This window comes from Rhincodon typus, chromosome 10 (genome assembly GCF_021869965.1).
Source record: "Rhincodon typus isolate 14 chromosome 10, sRhiTyp1.1, whole genome shotgun sequence".
NCBI classification, from domain to species: domain Eukaryota; kingdom Metazoa; phylum Chordata; class Chondrichthyes; order Orectolobiformes; family Rhincodontidae; genus Rhincodon; species Rhincodon typus.
The window spans coordinates 43,705,521-43,729,703 of record NC_063341.1 but is presented as its reverse complement, the minus strand read 5'-3'; the positions used below and the strand labels follow the sequence as shown (position 1 = coordinate 43,729,703).

Here is a 24,183-nt window from a genome sequence, read left to right as displayed (position 1 = left end):
CAACATCAGAAAGATACTGCACACCCTGACACAGTCATCACACTACCCTACATCAGGAACACATCGGAACTCACCACAAGACTCCTATGACCGCTGGGCATCAGAGTGCCACACAAGCCCACGTCAACCCTACGACAACTGCTCACCCGAACTAAAGACCCATTCCCCGCCATGGACAGGACCAATGTCATCTACAAGATCCTCTGCAGTGACTGTGAGAAACACTACATTGGACAAACAGGAAGGAAACTAACAACAAGAGTACATGAACACTAACTGGCTACAAAAAGACATGACCAGTACTCACTCATCTCAATCCACATGGACAAGGAGAACCACCATTTTGACTGGGACAACGCCAAAATCCTGGGACAAGCTAGGCAGAGACAGGCACGAGCATTCCTAGAAGCCTGGCACTCCACGAAGCATGCTATTAATAAACATATTGAACTTGACCCCATATACATTCCACTACGAAGGAAAACCGGAAGTGAGGCAATCCATCTCAACAGACCCCAGAGTTTAAAAACCAGGCGGGAGAACACACTGACGCTTCATCGGAGGCTGCACTCAGGATGTTACCCAGCCTGGTAACGAAACGTCTGCGAAACAAGAAACCAGCTCGGCGAGCCAATCAACGTCAACACCCACGACCTGAGCTACAAATCTACTCCAAAACCTTAGAGACCAAAGAAATATTTTACGAAAGTTTAGTCTCAGAAAACAGACTGGCTTGGAGGCTTCTTTAAGTTATACTGTGCTTATTCATATACAGGATCCAGCATTTCTAAGCTGTGCTTAGAGAGACCGTACCACAATTACCAGCGACAGCATTCACGAGTTGAGTGACCTACTCACTAGAATCCTGTTAAATGTATGCACTTTAATTTTCAAAATTTACCACAAAGATACTTTTAAATTATTTAGATTGTTCAGAATTGGTGATGCACACTTACTTTTGGTTTCACGTCATCTGGGTCATTAATCTTCTCTCGATCATCCCAGTCTTCTGGTTTCTTAGCATTTGGATCCTTTATTGTTTTTGGAGGTAGTAGGTCCCAGTCATCTTCCAAAGTCCCAAATTCAACTTTTTCATTATCAATCTTCACTTCATACGTGTTATTAGAATGAACTATTAGGGTGTAGAGATGAGTGTACTCATCGTCCTATGAGCAAAATGTTACTTCAATTCAAACAAAGACATGACTTCTTCAACAATCAAACTTCACTTCCTTAAATGTAAAAATCAGGTTCTTTCATACATTCAGATTACCAGCTATGAATTCTGGGTTGAGGTCCAACAAAATACTTACAGCGAGTGGAGGTCGGTCGCTCTCCTCATGGTTTGGCCCATATGAGCTAATGACACCGTCCTGTTGTATAGGACTAAATACCTTATTGCCTAGTATAAAGATAGTTGGAGATAGCACGAACTGCAGAAGCTGGAGTCAGAGTCAATACAGTGTGGAGCTGGAGGAACATAGCAGGTCAGGCAGCATCAGAGGAGCAGGAAAGTCGATGTTTCGGGTTTACATCCTTCATCAGGACTGGGGTGGGGGAACGGAGCTCGGAAATAAATGGGGGGTTCTGACTGGGAGAAGGTAGGTGGGATGGTGATAGGTGGATGCAGGTAGGGGGTTGTGGAGATAGTTAATGGGAAGGGTGGGGCGGATAGGTAAGAAAGATGGACAGGTTGTATCAGGTCAAGGAGGCAGGGATGAGAGGGAGGGTTGGACATGGGATGAGGCCGGGGGTGGGAGATTTTGAATCCAGTGAACTCTATCTTGTGGCCATCGGACTGTAAACTCCTGAGGTGGAATATGGGGTGTTGTTCTTCCAGTTTACGTGTGGCGTCATTGTGACACTGGAGTAGGCCCAGGATGGACATTTCACTGAGGGAATGGAGGGGGAGTTAAGATGGTTTGCAACCAGAAGGGGCTGTTGATTATAGTGCACAGAGCGCAGAATCTCTGCGAATTGATCACTGAGTCTGTGCTTAGCGGGGGAAGTTACAGTCCTTGAGGAGGGCATCTGTGATGTCCAGGAGTGGAATGCTTGGGAGTAGATGTGGTGGAGGCGGAGGAATTAGGAGTATGGGATCACATTCTTGCAGGTGGGTGGGTGAGAGGAGGTGTAGTCAAGGTAGCTATGGGAGTCGGTAGGTTTGAAATAGATGTCGGTGCTGAGATGGTTACCGGAGATGGAGATGAAGAGGTCCAGGAAGGGGAGGGAGGTGTCAGAGATGGTCCAGGTGAATTTGAGGTTGGGCTGAAAGGTGTTAATAAAGTTGATGAACTGTTCAAGATCCTCATGGAAGCATGAGGCAGCACCCATATAGTCATTGATGTAGCAGAGGAAGAAGTGAGGGATGGTGCCAGTGTAGTTGTTGAGACAGGCATAGCTCGGACCTATGCGGTTGCCCATAGCCACCATTTTAGCTTAGAGGAAGTGGGAAGAGTAAGGACAAGTTCCCTTAAGCGGATGAGTATGTCGGTGGAGGGGGACTGGTTGCGCCTGCGGGAGAGGAAGAAGAGGTAAGAGATGGTGCCAATGTAACAGCAGAAGAGGGACTGTTCCACATATTGTACGAAGAGGCAGGCATAGCTACATATCCTACGAGATACTTGGTTTTGGCCATGAAAAGAGTCTGTTGATCATCATACAAGTCCTTCCACTTCTTCATACTATTTGCCAAAGCAAATGCAAACATAACTGGAATGTATACAGATTTCTATTACATCTTGAAAATGCAAGTTAAAAACTTTTCTGTAGAAATCGATTGTGACTTTATTGACATGCTCAAAAGGAATGTATCTGAAAATGACCTAACAGAACCAATCAAACTTTGATTAGCCAGAGAGTCAATTTTAAGCAAAGGTCCAAGAAAGAATGCAAGTTTAGAATCTTAGACTTCATTAAATGGCAAATGGGCAGGGACATGGCTAAAATTTATTTTGCATAGAACCCTTTAACCAACAGAGTTTAGTTCATCCTATTGGTTTGGATCAGATTCTAACTTAGATGTGGAACACAATACGCTAATAACTGGCTCCTACTTACGACATGAAAACCATAAAAATGCTAGTTGCAAACATAAGCATGGAAATACATTACAAGAAAAAAAATCCTCACATACCAATCTATTCTAGCAGCATATTACTTACCAAATACAGAAATAACAAAAATACTAAAACTTGAGAAGATAAGCTAAGTTTATTCTTCTCAACAAAAAAATCCTACCCACCATTCATCTTCTTAGTTTAATTTCCTATCAAATAGTGTGAGAAATGTGCTTCAATATCTATACAATGTGTAATTGATGTGTCAATGGAGGGAGCTGCAAGGATCAACATGGAGTTACTCACCATCTTCCTTTAAAAAAGTCCCATTTCAACGTCAGTTTAGCAGACACTTTTTATTAACAGGTTAAATTATTAAGCAAGTCCCGAAGGATGACTTTGGCCGAATCAAAATGCAGGTTATACAAAATACTTTCTTGGCAACCTATTTTCTCCTCATTTATATGGATCTGCTTTTCTTCCATGTGGCACAGATTAACTGAACAGAGACAATTCCCAACAAGAGATTCTAGGGGCTATCTGAAATTCCAGCTTGCTGCTTGCTCCTGCAGGCTCCATCTTAGCTAGCAGTGATTGCCTACACCATTTTTCCATGGAGGTTGGTATTAGACATGCACCAGCCCCACCACATTATCATGGCACATCACCCACTCACTTAGAATAAAGTTCTCCATTTCACTTGTGTACTTGGAGTGCACTGTCACCTTGCATTGTGATGTGGTTGCCAAGCCTCTTTGCATGCAGGAAGAGGCAGAAAAGTCATGGATAAGAGCACAGTGCACCTCAGGACTTTTGGCGGTCACTCACTTGTGCCTATTTGGATGCTGACAGTATTTCTCTTTTCCTTTATTGCTGCTTTATTAAAAAGATCAGCCTCACAGTATTTCTGTCTTGCCTTCCCTTTTAGGGCAGACACAAAGCTAGACAGGCAATCATCTTGGCCAGCAATAATCAGATGAAGGGTGGACTGTTGCTATATGGCACCGTGTTATGTCAAAGTTAGACCCAGAACACATGCCAGCATCTTCTGCTCCTACATCTTGTGGTCCTGTGGTCACCCAAATTGCAAGTGCGTAATCAAAGTGGAAAATGGTTGTCACAACATGAGGGATCTGTGGCTTCTTTTTCAGAGATGGAGGAAAAGATGATTTGCACTGCATATGCTTCAACCAAATGGCCATGTCTCAAAGTCTAAGGGGAGTAGTTTTCAGTCATGTCAAGGTGGACTGCAGTCAGTGAGGGGTTAATGGTACAGTTATCAAGGGTGCCAGTTCGATACCTGTCAAGAGGCTTGGAAACTGTCAGCTGCGTGGGGTGTCCAGGCTCAAGGGGCCTGTACTTGTACAGTCTGGGGAATGGACCACAGTCAGTCCTGCAAATCTAGTTCAATCGATCAGGGGATTGGCGGTAAGTCATTGAGGGAGCTACACAGAATTCAGAGATCTGGTCACTCATCTGTCAGTGCTTTCTGTCCAAATTGCCCTGGGAGGTGAGCTACAGTCTGAAGGTAATGGGGGTTATCAGCAGCCACTGCTGTGGTGGGGACACTGGGGAAGTCTATTGTGAGGATTAGAGGTAGAATACTGGGATGCAGAACAACTCAACACGTAAGGATCAGCAATCATAGGGCATGGAAGGGGAGGGGATACCAAGGAGTAGAGTTGTAATTGACAGGCACCATTTTGATGGAGCAAACAGTGCATCACAATGTTTGGCATAACTAAGCTATGTGCCTGAGGGTCAGCAGGTAAAGTGAAGAGTTGGGCAGTTCAACTAAAAGAATTGGGTGGAAATGATACCTCACATCAGGTGACGGGAAAGGTTCAGAAGGAGAATCCTTCACGGTAACCTCAGCCAGTGCAGAAATTGAGCCCATGCAGTGTGGCATCATTTATGCAGTGCAAACCAGCCATCTAGTCAACAGACCTAAACTGAGCTAACTGAGCTTTTGGTGGGAAAAATAGAGGTGAATATTATTTAAATAGAAAAAGACTGCAGAAAGCAATAGGACAGCGGGATTTGGAGTCCTTGTGAATGAATTACAAAAAGCTAGCACCAAGTTCAGCAGACAAGCGGGAAAGCAAGTGGAATATTAGCCTTTATTTCAAAGAGAACGGAATATAAATGTATGGAGGTCTTGCTAAAACTATACAAGGCATCGGTCAGACCACAGGAATACGGTGAAGAGCAGTGGACTCCTTATACAAAGAAAGATATACTGGCATTACAGGCAGTCCAGAGAAGGTTCACTAGGTTGATACCAGGCATGGAAGGACTGTCTTATGAGGAGAAGTTGAGTAGGTTGGCTCTACACTGATTGGAATGAGAGCCGACCTTATTGAAATAGATAAGATTCTTAGGGGACTTGAAGGGGTAGATCTGGAGAGCTTGTTTCCCCTTGTAGGAAAGTCTAAGACCAGTAGGCATAATCTCAGAATAAGGGGTGACACATTTAAGGCAGAGATCAGGAGGGATTTCTTCTCAGAAGGTAGTGAATCAGAGAAATTCTTTACCACAGAGGGTTGTCAAGGATGGGTCCTTAAGCATGTTCAAGGCTGAGATACTCAGCTTTTTAATCAGGGGTTATGGGAAAAAGGCAGGAAAATAAAATTGAGGATTATTAGATCAGCCATGATCTTGAATGGCAGAGCAGACTTGATGGAATAGCTTATTTGTGCTCCTCCATCTTGTGGTTCTGTGGTCACCCAAATTGCCAGTGTGCAATCGAGGCGGAAGATGATTGTCACCACATGAGGGATCTGTGGCTTCTTCAGAGGTGGAGGAAAAGATGATGTATTGAGGGGCTGGTCTCTTCAGACAGAGACCATGTGGATGCAGTTGGTGCCTGCAGGAGACAAGAGAGGGAAGGCGTTATAGAACTGAGGGAGAAGCTTGGCATGTTTACAACACGTTCACAGTAGTGGCAATGATGTAGCAGTGCAGCAATTAACAATAAATCTTACTTGACGGCTGGGACATGGATGTCTTGGTATGGACATAAAAACAGTCTCTGTTCTCTCTCAGTCAAGCAAGAATTCTCTCCTAATGGAGATGGAGGGGGAGAGACAAATCTTGGACACCCACCGCCGAGCTTAGCTCTCCCTGGCCTTACTGTGGGCTAGATTCTCTGGAAATGAAACTAAAGAAGGGATTGAGTGCGATGAAAGTGGCTGGCACAGCTGTTAGTGTTGCTGCAGGTGGCGGACACTGACGAGGTCTCCCAAGTGAGGGAATAGGTTTCTTTTAACATTCATTTGTGGGTTGTGGGAATTGCTGGCTCGCCAGCAATTATTGCCCATTCCGAGTTGCCCTTGAGAAAGTGATGGTGTGCCACTCTCTTCAACTGCTGCAGTTGACCTACTATGGGTTGACCTACAACACCATTAGCAAGGGAATTCCAGGATTTTGACCCAACGACAGCGAAGGAATGGTGCTATATTTCCACATCAGGATGGTGAGTGGCTTGGACGAGAAATTGAAGGTGGTGATGCTCTGATGTATCTGCTACCCTTGTCCTTCGAGATGGAAGTGGTCATGAACTTGAAAGGTGCTGTCTGAGGGGATGTTTGGTGAATTTCTGCGGTGTATCTTCTCGATAGTACACACTGCTGCCACTAAGCATCGGTGGTGGAGGGACTGAATGCTTGTGAACGTGATGCGAATCAAGTGAGCTGCTTTGTCCTGGATGGTGTCAAGCTTCTTGAGTGTTGTTGGAGCTGTACTCATCCAAGCAAGTGGGGACTATTCCATCACACTGCTGATTTGTGCCTTGTAGATGGTGGACAGGCTTTGGGGAGTTAGGAAGTGAGTTACTCACTGCCGTATTTCTAGCCTCTGATTGCCTCTTCTAGTCAGTGTTAATGTGGTCAGTCCATCTGAGTTTCTGGTCAATGATAACACCTCCGGCTATTGACAGTGGAGGATTCAGTGATGGTAAAACCATTGAATGTCAAGGGGCAGTGAATAGCTTGTCTCTTATTGGCGATGTTCATAGCCTGGCATTCATGTTGCATGAATATTACTTGCCACTTGTCAGCCCAAGCCTGGATATTGTCCAGATCTTGTTGCATTTGAACATGAACTGCTTCAGTATCTGAGGAGTTGCTGAACATCGGCGAACATCCCCACTTCTGACCTTATGATAGAGGGAAGGTCATTCATAAAGAAGCTGAAGGTGGTTGGGCCGAGGATACTATTCTTGAGGAACTCCTGCAGAGATGTCCTGGAGCTGAAATGACTGACATCCAACAACCATGACCATCTTCCTATGAACCAGGTATGACTCCAACCACAGGAAGGTTTGCCTCCTGATGCCCTTTGATTCCCATTTTGCTGGGATTCCTTACTGTCACACTTGGTTGAATGCAGCCTTGATGTCAAAGGCTGTCACTGTCATTGAGAGGGAATAAGGGGAAATGCTGCTGCTTATGTTAATGAGAGTGGTAGACCACAATCCTTGGCTGGACGAGGCTTCACAAGCAGAGTGAGAATGTTGTGAGATAATTGAGAGAAGATGGTGGCACTTACCCTTGTGGAGCACAGAAGGTCATTAAATTTCTTTCAGTGTTGCTGGACATTTCTCAAGGAGGTGGATATCACACTTACTCAGGCGGCAACTTCAGACAGAGCAGCAGGATCCGATATCGTGGTCTCCACTAATGGTCCTGAGGAGAGAAGATGTCCTCCTGTCCAGAACCTCATCCACAAGGGTGTCTAGGTCCCTGTTGCTGAAGTGGAGTGCCAACATTCTTTTCTCAGTCATACTCCAGTGCAGCAACACACTGTGAATGGCAGTCGGGATTACATCAGGAATGCTGGCCTCAGTAGCATAAAAACATTTACAGTCAGCTAAAAATGATTAACATAACTCAGTTCCTTTGAACAAGTTCACATAGTAGTCCTGACGGGTTGCTGAGGCCAATGCTGCTGCACTGTAAGATGCTAAAGGTGCTTTTTGTTTGAATGTCCATATGTTCTTCCTCAGCATAATATTGTGGTTGTCAGTGATCTCCATCATCATCCTATATTCCCAGAGCATCTTCTAGTTGTCTGGACAGTGCCAGTTTGATGCCCCAGATATGAACTGCATGGGAACATGGAGGAGCCATCCTATGACCCTCCGTGACCAAAGTGGTAAAAGGTTACACATCACAGTTACACTGGACAGCATGACAATGCACTCTGACCTTCACATTTGGACAACAGATAGCATCCTTGCCCCTCTCTTATCTGCACAACATTCCATGGAACATGGGAAGTTGAGGCTTTCCTATGCCTTTATTGCATCATTTTGGCATTATAGCTGGAGGTTCTGCAGTAGGGGTCATCTCCATATGATTTGAGGTTGATACATGTCTTGGGCTTCCAAATGTCTGTGTTGGTCATCAACTCGTGTGAATGCTCTTAGTCCACTAGCCATTCAGACCATAGCAGGTTCTGTGTCTGGATCCACTAAGGACAGATAAAATGAGCTTATTGTTGGCAAAGAGAGAAACAAAGCAGCCACTGTGTAATGTGATCATTCAGTGGTTACAGTGCACCTAACATTTGAATCAGCATCCATGGAACATTTGGACATGGAGGCCCCCAACAAGGATGCCTCTATAAGGACATTTGCATATTATTGTCCTGATTCAAATGTCTGTTCCTCAAACCTATTGGTGCATGTGCAGTAGTGAGGAACAATCCCCCACACTCAGTGCTCATGGTACTCAAGAAAGGCAGCTTTGCTATGGGTTGATGTTATGACCATTTTAAAATTCAAAGTGTAAAGTGTAGAGTTTCAGCACTATATGCAGGTGCTTGCTACTTAGGCAAATAGGACGAATCTTTCCAAGGTGCAAGGCATTGCTTTCACCTCACAGCCATTAATGGGATTGATTTGTGGTGTTGAATAGTGTGGTGAATAGTGCTAAAGCCAAGATTTTTAGTTGACACACTAATTCAAAGTGCAAAAGTCCACAAACAGCATTTTGTGAAAACTGATGACTTTAACGTATACTGTCTCATTGTCTGTTTAAAGCATCGCACAAAAATGAAGCCCCTCCCTCACAGAATCAGACACTTTCTCTGGCCAATCCAGGTGTGATAGTCATTTTCATCTCCATTGTGCACTTGTTGTTTATAGCATGATGGAAGGAAACTATAGCTGTACTTCACAGGCTCGGAACAGCCTCTCAGTCTAGGTGAGCAGACAAATTCTTACATTCTCTTCTTCCTTGCTCTCTCTGTCAAGTCCATTGGCTTTGATCTTCCCCATATTCCCATCCAACCCATTTATTTAACTGTTCACCTCCTTTCATTACCCAGATATCATGATGCATTGACACCCATCAAAGCCAGGATTGTGGTGACCATCACAGACATCCTCCTCGCTCCCCCTCACACAATATATGTGCTCTCCCAACTCTATGGTCTCTCACCCATTTGTTAGGTTTCCACCTACACAATTATTATCCCAGCATGTGCCTCCCAACCCCACCATTGACTTCCCTACATTCTCCACTGCCACCGCGGCCCCAATAACATGTCTTGACTTTCATTGGATGGACCGCAGAACTGATTGTGGCACATCTACCTGACTAACTTGACAAGATAGCCTGAGTGATGAATGACTAGTTTTCTGTCTGATATCTAATGGCTAATGTTGTTCCCTTGTTTAAGAAAGGTAGCAAAGACAAGCCAGGGAACTACAGGCCAGTGAGCCTAACATCAGTGGTAGGTAAGTTAATGAAGAGGATACTGAGGGACAGGATCAACCAAGATTTGGATAGGCAAGGTTGGATTAGGGATAAGCAGCATGGATTTGTGTGCGAGAAGTCATGTCTGTCAAACCTTTTACAGTTTTTCAAGGAGGTAACCAAGAGGATAGATGAGGGTAGGGTAGCGGATGTTGTCTATGTGGACTTTAGTAAGGCCTCTGACAAGGTCCTGCACAGCAGGCTAATCATGAAGGTTAGGTCATAGAAACATAGAAGATAGGAGCAAGAGGAGGCCATTTGGCCCTTCAATCCTACTCTGCCATTCTTCATGATCACGGTTGATTGTCCAACTCAATAGCATAATCCTGCTTTCTCCCCATAACCTCTGATCCCATTCACCCCAAGTGCTATATCTAGTTGCCTCTTGAATACATTCAGTGTTGGCATCAACTACCTCCTGTGGTAATGAATTCCACAGGCTCACCACTCTTTGGGTGAGGAAATATCTCCTCATTTCCGTCCTAAATCGTATATCCTGAATTCTGGACACACCCACCATCGGGAACATCCTCCCTGCATCAACCTGTCCAGTCCTGTTAGAATTTTATTAGTCTCTATGAGATCCTCCCTCATTCGTCTGAACTCTCGCAAAAACAATCTCAACCTAGTCAAATTTCACCTCATATGTCAGACCGGCCATCCCCGAAACAGCCTGGTAAACCTTCGCTGCACTCCCTCAAGAGCAAGAGCATCCTTCCTCAGAAAAGGAGACCAAAACTGCACACAATATTCCAGGTGTGGTCCCACCAAGGCCCTGTACAACTGCAACAACACACCCCTGCTCCTGTACTCAAAACCTCTCGCAATGAAGGCCAACATACCATTTGCCTTCTTTACCGTCTGCTGTACCTGCATGCTTACCTTCTGCGACTGGTGCACAAGGACACCCAGGTCCCACTGCACATTCCCCTCTCCCAATTTACAGCCATGGGATCCAGGGAAAGCTAGTTAATTAGACTCAAAATTGGCTCGATGGTAGGAAGCAGAGGGTGATGATTGAAGGTTCTTTCTCGGACTGGAGGACTGTAACGAGTGGTGTGCCACATGGGTCGGTGCTGGGACCTTTGTTGTTTGTTATTTACATAAGTGATCTGGATGTGACTATACAAAGCATAATTAGTGAGTTTGTGGATGATACAAAATTAGGAGATATCATTATTAGTGAGGAAGGTTATCGAAAATTACAGAGGGATCTTGATCAGATGGGGAAGTGGGCTAAGGATTGGCAAATACAATTCAATACAGATCAGCGCAAGGTGTTGCACTTTGGAAAATCAAACCAAGGTAGGACTTGCACAGTAAATGGCAAGGTCCTGAGGAGTGTTGTGGAACAGAGGGACATAGGTGTACAAGCACATAGTTAATTGAAAGCAGCATCTCGGGTAGGCAGGGTGGTGAAGGAGACATTTAGCATGATGGCCTTCATCGGTCGAGGCATTGAGTATAGTAGTTGGGGTGTTATGTTACAGTTGGATAACTCATTGGTGAATTGTCTACAGTTTTTGTCTTTCCTATAACAGGATGACCTAGTTAAACTGGAAAGTGTGCAAAGAAGATTTAAGAGGAAGTTGCCAGGACGAGTAGGCCTGAGTAATTGAGAGAGGTTGGCCAGGATAAGACTTTATTTCTTGGAACGTAGGAGAATGAGGAGTGATCTTATTGAGGTGCATAAAATCATGAGGGGCATAGACAGGATGAATGCATATAGTCTTTTTCCCACAGATGGGGAATTGAAAATTAGAGGACATAGGTTTAAGGTAAGAGGGGAAAGATTTAGTAAGGACCTGAGGGGCAACTTCTTCACGCAGGGAGTGGTGCATATGCGGAATGGGCTGCCAGAAACAGTGGTTGAGGCAGGTACAATAGCAACGTTTTAAAAACGTTTGGATAGGTACATGGATGGGAAGGGTTTCAAAGGATAGGGACCAAATGTGGGTAATTGGAATTAGCTGAGTGGACACCATGGTCAGCATGGACCAGTTTGGGCTGAAGGGGCTCTTTCATGCTGTATTACTCTATGGCTCTATTTGTACAGCTTCCTGACTGACCTACTGCTAATCCATAGATTGGTGGAACTAGCACTGCTGGACTGACCATTGCCCACTCCCCAGACTGTAGAAGTACAGACCTCCTGGACACACTAAGCAGCTGGCTGATCATGTCCAAGACCCTGGATTATAATCAGATGCATCCTGTGAGTTACTGTGCTGGTTCCTCCTCATTGAAGTCTCTTTTCTTGTTTGGAGTGACCAAGAACTATTCTCATTAATCTTTGAGATATGACTATTTGGTTGAAGCACATGCAACATGCTTCCCATGTAAGCTGCTAGCACAAAGTGTTGATATAACACTGGTATAGCACCATGTCATATGGCAATATGTTCACTCCCTTGACTGATCACTGCTAAAAACCATGACAAACTCTCTGGCTTTATGTCTTCACTAAACAGCAAAGCAAGTCAGAAGGTCTGCAAGCTTTTAAGTTCTGAATAAGGGGGCAAAGTGCAAAAAGGCAAGGCAAAGATGCAATGATCCAAGTAGGTCCAAAGTGATTGATTGAGCATGAACAGTGCAAACAAGGAGCCGAGATGCATCCTGATCTATTCTTGTGATGGATATTTGTCCCTGTGCAGTGGCACAATCAAGAAACGTGCCAAGGCACTCCAAGATGCAGCATTTAAAGTGGCAAACTGTATTCTAAGTGAATCAGAGATGTGACATGATGATCCAATGAGGCCTATCCTTGGCAAATGCCAATTCCTTCGATGAGGGTGCAGGCAGTCACTGCCCATGTACCTTAACCTGAGATGTTGGTATCTGCTGTCCAAGATGGAGGCGCAGGGAAGCAAGCAGCAACCTGGAACTGCCACGTACTTATTCTGTTTTTCATGTTGGAATTTGTTGTTATGTAGTTTCTAGTCAGCATGTTCAAGAATAGGAAATTGCATATAGATGAGGTGAAATTTGGTACAAATAGCATGCAAATGTGTGCTAAAAAGATTCTTGCAGCGGTCTAATGAGATTCTCATTTCACAATTCAAAACTTTGTTGCATATCTGGACTTTTTTGACATCAAGAATCTAATTTCTTCTGATTTCACCATATTTTCCCAACTGACCTACCATTACCCATATCATTCAGAGGCTGGGAAGATTCTGCTCAGTGTTTCAATTATAGAAGATGTTTAGCTACACTGCATACTACGTTCAAAGTATTTAACTTAATTGATTTTCTTCATTAGAGGCACATAACCACCCTGCAATAGCTTGGCAAATGGCAGGACAGAAATGTTCTTGCAGATATAATCCTTGACACTATCAATAAAGTGTTACTGTGCCAAGCGACTCTATTGCTTTCAACAGAGTATTGTGATCATGAACAAAACATCTTGTCCAGAAACAAATATTATGACTCAATTTCCATTTGAGGTGTGACGTTTAAAATTGTTATTTACATTTTAAGCAAATATGACGTATGCAAATGAAGTTCCATTCTTGGCATATCTTCATCCTACAATAGGAAAGATTCTCAGTGTATAGTTCTGACAAGTAGTTAAACAAACATATTAAATTGGTTAATAGCACACTAATCCAAGGCTTAAATAACATGCATCACCAAGTAAAGTATAATTGGAATGAAATTTGCCTTGGTAGTAACAAATGGTAGTCCTTTTACATTCGACTGGATTTATTTTTTTTTACAGTGAATTCAATGAAAAGGAATAGGGCATGTTGATAAATGGGGTTGACAATTCATTATCATACATTTTATGTTATCTTGAAGGTGGATTTCTCCAACATATTATTGGAACTTTTTGAGGATGAACTAGTTGGGTTGACAAAGGAGAATCAGTAAATGCAGTATACCTGGATTTCCAAAAGACATGCAAGAAGGTGTTTTAAATAGGTGAGATAAAGCACGTGGAACTGGAGACAAGGTATTGACATGGATAGGGGATTTGTTAAGATGGGGGCAAAGAGTTGGCATAGAAGGGGCATTCTGACATGGGCAAACTCTGACTAGTAGACTGCCATGAGGGTTAACTTTGGGACCTCAGATATTTATAATTTATACTGATGTCTTGGTTGAAGAGCCAACAAGTAATCTATCTATGGTTACTGATGAAACTAAAGCAATGTGGACAGGTAAGTTGTGGGAAGGATATGTAAAAACTGCAAACATATTATATAGGTATAGACAACATATATAGGTAAGTGAGCAGATAATAGGATCACAGGTAGAATATATTGCGGGCAGCTGTGAAGCTTTTCACTTTGGTCAGAACAACAGAAAAGAAGAATATTTTTGATAAGTGTGAAATTTTGAAATGGTGTTATTCAGAGAGACATAATGAATTCATAAACAGAATGCAGAAAGTTAGCATAGAGGTAGAGCATGCAATTAGGAAGACAAATGGCATGCTGGACTTCATTGCAAAGGAAATAGAGTACAGGAATTAAGAAAACTTGCTCCAGTTGTACAACTTGTGATCCCACATCTGGAGTATTATGCAGTTTTGGTCTCTATATTTAAGAAAGAACATACCTGCTTTAGAGGTGGTACATTGAAGATTTCACTAAATTTATTCTTAGAATGAAAGGTTTTCTGATGATGAAAGACTAAATAAATGGGGCCTATATTCTCTGAAGTTTAAAAGTATGGGAGACAATCTTACTAAAACATTAAAGATTCTGAAAGGGCTGACAGTGTAGATGCTGAGAGATTGTCTCTGCTAGTTAGGGAACTGAAAGCACAACGATACAGTCATAGCAATCATGGATAAGAACAAATTTTTTCACTTAAAGGCTTGTGAATCTGTGGAACTCTCTACCTGAGAGGGTTATGGATCTTCCATCATTGAAGACATTGAAGGCTAATAGTTTCTCAAGGAATCAACGGATAGAAGAGCAGGCAAAAAAGTGGAGTTGAAACACAAAACAGTCATAATCTGTGAATGGTGTGCAAACATGACAGGCTGCATGCTTCACCCCTGTTTCCATTTCTTATATTCCTGTGCTCTTGTACTTGTTCAACTTATCTACTGGAGATTAAAAGTATGTTGTCAAGCTCGTGTTTGATGTTGTTTGAAAAAAAATTACCTTGCATCTAATATCTTTTTTAATCAAATGGTTTTTTCCTTTGTAGCTGAAGATCACGTGAACTTTTTTCATTTCTGGTCCACAGATATCGGGACCTGAGGAATGTAATGACATTAAAATTTACTATCAAACTCTGAAGGAAATTATAACTTGGAGATATGGTTATCTATTTCACTGCTTTAAATATTATTATTATCTTTAACAAAGTTGTAAAAAAGGATCAACTGAAAAGTTTGCTCTATTAGCAATTTTCAAAAGACTGAGCATCAAACCTGAATTCCCAAGATACTTTACATGGACCATGGTGCCGCATCTAATTCCATATTATATTATATATTATATTTATCGTATTATTTTGTCCTAAGACGTGCTTAGTATTTTTTTCATAATGATTTTAATTGCACTAGAATAAGTTACACTGGAAAGCTTTCACAAATGCAATTACTTAATGAGCATTAGTCATGATTACTGAATTCATATGTGCCCTTAATAATTAGGTGGAATCAGATATGAGCCTCATTCTTGTATTAGGCTCTAATGGATTTATTTCAGATAGTTAAGCATTGTAAGATAGAATTGGAGCCTGTTATATACATCTGTATAAGTTTTTATTTATGAAGAAACACAATGCAAACAAGCATGTACCTTGAAACACAACTACCATAGTTTCAGTCTGTTCCTACATATCGCAAAAGTGAATTTACAAGTTAATACCCACGTCCTGAATGCAATCAAACTCTCAGTCAATTATGTGGATCTTCACATTCTGGCACATGGTTGTGACTGGCAGAAAATTTCAGCACCAATTAATGTTGGGACTTCAGAATACGGCATTATGGGAAATTCCAGCACCAAGTGTGGAGATGCCATATATACAAATATCTTTACAAACTAAATTGTCCCAGATTTTCTAATGTTAGATTAATACTAAATTGAAGGTAGTGAAAAATATAACCCTAAGTAGTTTTACAAACTGTCCCTAAAATAAATGATCTTATTCCTTTCCATTGATCTTCCTTAAAAACGGAATGTTCCAATGAAGGGCGTATGATCAATTTTCATAGTTGCACTCATGTTTGACAGGCTTAAGATATTTTTCAGTGACATAGTAAATGGTGCCATTTTGCAATGGTGCCAGTATAAATTGATTTGTGGTCACTACTTACCAAACATTACATAGTAAGGAGAATTTCCAGACATATCTTCTTGGTTGAGATTAGCAGGAAAAAGCTTAATATATCCTCCACCACAGTCAATATTTTGTTCATGTTTTACAGTGTATTGTATGACTAACGTTTGTCCTTCATTGTTGAATTCTTCAAATTTGATTGATCTTGCATAGAATTTGGCATCCTGACTTGTTTGGATTCCTGTGAGGAGAAGTAAATTTTCAGATAGTATGAACAGCAGATCAAAAATTTAATACAAGGATGTATAAGTAAAATAGCCACTCAGACATCTATTGCACTTGACATTCTCGTTGAAAAAAATAAGATTTTTTAAAATTGATAGGTGTTACCCTTCTAAAATTGAATATTACAAATCTTACTGCTTTCCAGGTGTCAGGGCAAGGAATATTTCAGAATTTCAGAAAAGCTGGAAAAGTTTTCAGAAAGAATAGAAGAACAGCCCATGTGATCCATGTTGGATCCAAAGGTATGGAAAAGGCATTACCGTGTCTGCGTGGGTTTCCTCTGGGTGCTCCGGTTTCCTCCCACAGTCCAAAGATGTGCAGGTTAGGTTGATTGGCCATACTAAATTGCCCGTAGTGTTCAGGGAGGTGTAGGTCAGGTGGGTTATAGAGGAATGGGTCTGGGTGGGATGCTCTGAGGTTCGCTGTGGACTTGTTGGGCTAAAGGGCCTGTTTCCACACTGTAGGGATTCTATGATTCTATGATATTTTGCCAAATGAATTTAGAAAGGTATTCTAGAACAGATTTCTCTAGTTTAAATCCCCCACCATGTGCTTACTTGAGAAAGGACATAATTGCATTGGAAGCAGCTCACAGAAGGTTAACTAGATTAATTCCAAAGATGAAAAGCTTTTCTGATGAGGAGAGCTTAAGTAGGTTCGGCCTGTACTCACTTGAGTTCAGGAGAATGAGAGGAGATCTAACTGAGTTATATAAATGTTAAAGGGGTTGACAAAGTAGATGTAGAATGAATGTTTCCCCTTGTGGGGCAATCTGGAATGAGAGATCATATTTTTAGAGTAAGCGGTACTAGATTTAATACAGAGGTGAAGAGGAATTACTTCTCTCAAAGGATCGTGTACCTATGGAATTCACTACTCCAGAGTGCAGCAGACAGTGGGACACTGAGTAAATTTAAGGGGGAGTTAGACATATTTTTGCTTAGAAGTGGGTTAAAGGGTTATGGGGATGAGCAGGAAAGTAGGATTGAGGTTGAGATGAGATCAGCCATGATTATATTAAATGGTGGAGCATGCTCAAGGGGCTGAATTACTATTCTGCTCTGAGTTCTTATGTTCTAGAAGAGGGAAGAATAGAAGACTAAGAACTCACCATGTGGCCAAAGAAGTGATACCAGGAAAATAATTTCCATATTGTGTTACACTGGCACTTGTTCTGGGGAACAAAGATACACTACATCCGAATTGGAAGTAAACTAATGAACTGAAAAAAAAATTAAATATGGGAGAGAAGAGGTATTTAAACTAGGAAAGAAAAGGCAGGATAAATAAAAGCAATTAGAAAGTGAAAGTAGATAGTGTGTAGACTAAATTGACATCAAAACAAAAATTAATAATAAATAAAATGAATAAATGAAGTACAAGAGGAAGAAAGGAAAAATTCAAATTGACCAGCTTCATGTTTCAGGAAGTAAGCTTGATTGACGTATAATGGGAAAAGCAGCAAACTTAAATACAAACAAAAATAAGTGGTTTATAATATTTTTAGGAAAGTGAATATATTAAAAAAATTTTAAAAACTATTAATATGAGAACGAGAGCTACGACAGATCAATCTGGGTACAGAGCAAAGATTTCGTGAAGGATTGTTGTAGAAGTAACTTTGTACGAGAAAACTTAGCTCTTTGTGGGTGGGGAGAAGAAAATGACAGAGGAAACCTGGAATTAGGTCAGGAAGCTGAGTTAATGTAATTTGTACCTCCTTATTCTGTTTTCACTGTTTACCTTTGTCCTTCTCAGAATCACCATAGAATTTTCCAGCATGGAGTATGAATTTACCATAGTCAGACCTGTGTTTTGATTCTATCCATCTGTTTTCCCAAGCATCTGTTCAGAAAATAATAGAAATTAACCTCAAAAGCTCTTTTAAAATTATACGTAAATTATTACTTGATTGAGATAAAATATCTGAAACCAGATCAGAGCTGCAACAAGTTAAAGTAAAACACTATAATACTTACATTTCTGATCTTTCAAAATTATAAATGATCTGTTATCCATAATAATTTGTAAGGCTTTGAATGGGCAAATATATAAAACACTCTGCTAAACAAAGATACTTATTACAGGGCAACGACATTGCATTTGTAAGGAATAAGCTGCTTTGAAGAGATGTCATGCCTTCAACTCTTTCAAGAGAGGTCACATGACCTAATTCTTTCAAAAACGAGATAATGAGGGTTCAGAGACAGTACGTTCCTGTTACGAGTGAAGGGCAAGGCTGACAGGAGTAGACAACACTGGATGGCTGGCGATATTGAGGTTCTGGTTGAGAAAAAAGGAGTCATATGTCAGGTATGGACAATTGGGATCAAGTAACTCCCTTGAGGAGTATGGGGAGGCTAGGAGCATACTTAAAAGGAAATCAGGAGGGCAAATAGGGGAAAAGAGATGGCTTTGGCAGATAAGGTTAAGGAGAATCCAAAGAGATTCTACAAGTACATTAAGGGCAAAACAGCAACTCGGGAGAGAATAGGGATCCTTAAAGATCAATGAGGCCACCTATGTGTGGAACTACAGGAGGTGGTGAAACAAATATTTTGTGTCAGTATTTACTGTGGAGAAAGACATGGAAGCGAGGGAACTTGGGCAAATAAATAGTGATGTCTTGAAAACAGTCCACATTACAGAAGAAGATGTGCTGCAGGTTTTAAAACTCATAAAGATTGATAGATCCCTGGGACCTAAGTGTATCCTAGGACACTGTGGGAAGCTAAGGAAGAATTTGCGAGGCCCCGAGCAGAGATATTTAATCATCTACAGCCACGAGTGAGGTGGCAAAACACTGGAGGGTGACTAATGTTGTGCCTTTACTTAAGAAAGGCTGCAAAGAAGAGCCTGGGAATTTTAGATCGGTGAGTCCAACGTCACTGATGAGTAAGTTGCTGGAGAGAATTTACATGCATTTGGAGAGGCAAGGACTGATTAGGGATAGTCAACGTGGCTTTGTATGTGGGAAGTTGTGTCTTACACATTTGATAAGAGTTTTTTGAGGTCGTGACTAAGAAGATAAACAAAGGTAGAGCAGTCGACGTTGACTACATGGATTTTAGCGAGGCTTTTGGCAAGGTTCCGCATAGTATACAGGTGAGTAAAGTTAGATCACATGGACCCAGGGAGAGCTCGCTGATTATCTACAAAATTGGCTTGACAGTAGGGACAGGAGGTCATGGTAGAGGGATGTTTCTCAGACTGAAGGCCTGTGACCAGGAATGTTCTGCAGGTATTGGCTGGATCTACTGTTGTGCATCATTTATATAAACGATTTGGATAAGAATATAAAAAGCATGATTAGTAAGTTGCAGATACACCAAAATTGGTGGTATAGTCGACAATGAAAAAGGTTATCTAAGATACAATGGGATCTTGATCACCTGGGCCACTGGGCAGAAGAATGGCAGATGGAGTTTGATTTAAATAAAAGCAGGTGTTGCACTTTGATAAGACAAACAAGGGCAGGACTGACAGAGTTAATTATAGAGGCCCGGAATAGTGCTGTTGAGCAGAGAGACCTAGGGGTTCAGCTACATCGTCCTTGAATGTGGTGTTACAGGTAGAGAGGGTGGTTAAGAAGGCATTTGGCACACATGCCTTCATTAGTCATTGGGATGTCATGTTGCAGCTGTACAGGACTTTGGTGAGGCCACATTTGGAGTGTGCATACAGTTCTGATTGCCCTGCTATAGGAAGGATATTATTAAACTGGAAAGGATGCAGAGAAGATTTACAAGGATGTCAGTGGGACTGGCAGGTTTGAGTTATAAGGAGAGGCTGGCTACACTGGAATTTTTTTCCTTGGAATGTAGACAGTTGAAGGATGACCTTATAGAGGTTTATAAAATCATGAGGGGCATAGATAAGGTATATTCCCCATAGTAGGGGATTTCAAAACCTGAGGGCATAGGTTTAAGGAGGAAGTGGTGGATGCAGGAACAGTTACAATATTTAAAAGACATTTGGTTCAGAGGGATATGGGCCAAACCCAGGCATGTGGTACTCGTTCAGTTTAGGAAACCTGGTTGGCATGGTGATTCAGTGGTTAGCACTGTTGCCTTCCAGTACTAGGGACCTGGTTCAATTCCAGCCTTGGGTGACTATCTGTTTGGAGTTTGCACATTCTCCCTGTGTTTGTGTGGCTTTTCTCTTGGTGTTCTGGTTTCCTCCCATAGTCAAAAGATGTGCAGATTAGGTGGATTTGCCATACTTAAAAAAATTGTGCAAGCTAGATGGATTAGCCATGGGAACTGCAGGGTTACAGGTATAGATGGGGTGGGTCTGGCTGGGATGCTCTTTGGAGAGTTTGTGTGGACTTGATGGGCCAAATGGCCTTCTTTCACGCTGTTGGGATTCTATGACAATGATGAGTTCAGCTAAAGGGTCTGTTTCTGTGTTTTATGACTTTATGTGGATGAAAAAAATCCTAAATTGGTTGTCAGCAAAATACGTCACTCTCAAGATTATCCAGCAAATTTGTCTTAAAAGTCTACCAATATACTTTTTTAGGAGAGCCAATGGATGTGATCTGTTTGGATTTCCAGAAGACCTTTGACAAGTGCTGCACAGGAGGCTGCTAAATAAGAGTCCACGGTTTTAGAGGCATGGTACTGGCATAGACAGAGTGTTGACTGACTGGCAGAAGGCAGAGAATGGGGATAGAGGGATCCTTTTCAGGATGGTAGACAGTGACTAGTGGAGTTCCATAGGGGTCAGTTTTTGGACCACAACTATTCATGTTATACATTAACGATCTGGACGAAGTAACTGAAGGCACTGTCATTAATTTTGCAGATAACACAAAGATAGGTGCAGGGGAAGGTAACGTTGAGGAGGCAAGGAGGCTGCAGAAAGACTTAGACAGGCTAGAAGAATGGGCCAAGTGGCAGGCGGAATGCAATGTGGGAAAGTGTGAGGTTATTCACTTTGATAGGAAGAATAGAATTTTGTAAATGGGGAAAGGCTTTGGAACTATGAAACACAAAAGGACTTAGGAGTCCTAATTCAGTCCTACTTCTCCTAAGGTTAATATGCAGATTCAGTTGGCTGTTAGGAATGCAAAATGTATTGCTCACATTCATTTCAAGGGGGTGAGAACACAAGAACAGGGATGCACAATTGAGGCTGTATAAGATTCAAGTCAGAGCACATTTGGAATATCATGAGCAGGTTTTGGCCCCGATTCTACGGAAGGATGTGCTGGCATTGCAAGGGGTCCAGAGGAAGCTAACAAGAATGATCCTGGGGATGAAGGGCTTGTCATATGACGACTTTGGGTCTGTACTCGATGGAGTTTAGGAGGAGTCATTAAAACTTACAGAATACTGAGGCGCCTGGATAGAGTGGACATGGAGAGGATGCTTCTACTACAGGAGAGATTAAGAACGCTAGGAACAGCCTCAGAGTGAAGGGATGACCCTTTAGAATTGAGATGAGGAGGAATTTCTTCAGCCAAAGGATAGTGAATCTGTAGAACTCATTGGCATAAAAGGTCATGGAGGCCAAGTCATTGAGTGCTTCTAAGACAGAGATAGATACGTTCTTGATTAGTAAGGTTACGAAAAGAAGGCAGAAGAATGGGGTTGAGAAATATACCAGTCATGATCGAATGGCAGAACAGACTTGAAGGGCTGAATGGCCTAACACTGCTCCTATATCTTAGGGCCTTATTGTCCAACAGTGACCTTTGATTTTAATCTCTAATAATCTGATGTCATTCTCTTTGAATTACTCATTGATAACTTGAAATATTATCCCTTGACATTATAGCATTGTTGCTGATTGATAAGCAAAAAATGGAAGAAATTGTACAAGGAGACAGCAAAGGGTGGTGCTGGTTCGGAAGTTCTTTGTAGAGATATTCAACTAAACCCACTCGCTTGCTTTTACCCCTTTGAGTACCTATCAAGGTGTTGAGGCGCATAGGCATAGACTGCTTCATTATATGTGAAATTGCATATAGAACTAAATACTTCAATTGCTAAACAAGTCTCCTGAACCCAAACTGGGCATTACTGAGCAAATTATTGCTGTGCAATTACCAGTTGGTAATTAATCTTACTTTAAACATCACTTTACTGGTGATCAAGAGTAGACAGCTAAGGTGGTAATTGGCTGCTTTGGATTTACCCTGCAACCTAAGGACAGGATATCTTTGGGCAATTTTCCATTGTCGAGTAGCAATACTAACTGCAATCATAACAGTTAGTCTGCAGGACACTTTGCTTTTTTGTGCATGTTTTCAGATGTTAGGGTGAGCACTTTGCAGGGTTGATTTGTAATATCAGGTGCCTAGGTCAATGTTAGAACAACACTGGGTTATAGTCCAATAGGTTTATTTGAAATCACAAGCTTTCGGAACAATGCTCTTTCCTCAGGCGAAGTGGTGAAGAAGTAGCGCTCCGAAGGCTTGAGATTTCAATTGGTGTCATGTGGCTTCTGACCTTGTCCACCCCAGTGCAACACTGGCACTTCCATATCTTAGGTCAATGTCGAATGGGTCTTCTATCTTTATTATTATAATACTTCTTGCAGAAACTTAATAAAACTGGTGGATTTGCTAGGTCATTTCAGAGGACTGTTAAGTTAAATTGTGTGGATTTGGAATAACACATATAGTTAAGTATGGCATATTTCCTTACAGAATAACAGCAGTGAATTGAATGTGATTTTACATCATCCTGGCAGTTTCAGGTCTATCATTACCAATATTAGTTACCGAAATATATAATTTTATACTTCCTGCATTTCTCAGTTAATTTACCAGTCTGCATTTTACGTCATCAATCACTATTTGAAATTTTCATATTACCTGCAAACTTTGAAACGATGCCCTCTTTATCAAAGTCAGGTTGTTACTGTAAACCAAAAAAAGTCCTGATACCAACATCACTATACTCAATGCCAGTCTGAAAAACAACTGTTCACCTTACTCTCTGCTTTCTACGCAATAGTCAACTTTGTAACTCTGTTACCGGTGTCCCTTTAATCGCATGGTCTTTATGATTATTTGGTACTTGTATCAAACGCTGTCTGAAAGTCAATTCACACATCATTTTCAAGAAGATTCCACGTATAACGTGGCATCTACTTATTTCCAAGTCCTCCTGATGAGTCTTTTCTTTTCGGGCGGTGGTGGGGAATGACAGGGCGAGGAATAACTAATTAGGGTTTTGTCACAAGTTTGCGAACAGCCAGGGAATAACTGAGTCGGTAGTTGGCGGGTATACACTCATCATGAATCTTGCCAGCGAAACAAGCTGTGTATCCCGCCGTCCCGTTGCCTTTGACCTCTTGTCTGAAACACACAATCTGCCGCTTACCGCCATCCGCAAACTCTTCCTTCAGATAGATCATCGGTTCTGCCAGCGACTGGGCGGCTAAAGCTGCCAGCAGCAGTGTTGCTACCTTCATGCCGCTAAATTTTATTAGATGGTTTCGTTGTGTTATTTGTTCCAATAGTTCTTCGGAGTCGGTTAACGGATAATGCCGACGTTCTCTGATAACAACAGAAATTTGCCGTTGTCCAGAAAATAAAATTACTTAATTAATTGCCCAGAGGCTAAATGAACATTAGCCATTTTGTGGACAATGTTATCTGACGGCAAGACGGCCAGGAACCAATGAGGAGGAAGGTGGGCTCTGTGAAGTAATTGCCAGGTTCACAGAGACCGCGAGGAGAGATTTGACCTTGTTTCAAAACGAAAATAATATTTCCCACGCATTAAATAAGTAAAAAATAAAGACACTATATACGTGTGCAAAAGGTGTGATAGTAAATTATAAAAGCACAGGAATACATTGCCCCACCCCAAGAA

General features: G+C 41.8%; 1 protein-coding gene across 2 annotated transcripts in view; it reads right to left on the bottom strand.

Annotated features, from left to right (window-relative positions):
- LOC109928326 (calreticulin-like) overlaps positions 1 to 23,923 on the bottom strand; it is a 43,297-nt gene extending 19,374 nt beyond the window's left edge. Inside the window, exons 1-5 of one of the 2 annotated variants that reach the window (XM_048602233.1) lie at positions 23,689 to 23,923; positions 18,098 to 18,199; positions 16,107 to 16,310; positions 14,941 to 15,035; positions 957 to 1,166 (exon numbers count right to left, since the gene is read on the bottom strand). In XM_048602233.1, coding sequence (XP_048458190.1) covers positions 957 to 1,166; positions 14,941 to 15,035; positions 16,107 to 16,310; positions 18,098 to 18,199; positions 23,689 to 23,779 — 702 coding nt within the window. In that variant the 5' untranslated portion in view covers positions 23,780 to 23,923. The remainder of the gene's footprint in view (positions 1 to 956; positions 1,167 to 14,940; positions 15,036 to 16,106; positions 16,311 to 18,097; positions 18,200 to 23,688) is intronic. The other variant, XM_020528314.2, reaches the window with a different exon arrangement.
- Between the last annotated feature and the right edge of the window lie 260 nt (positions 23,924 to 24,183).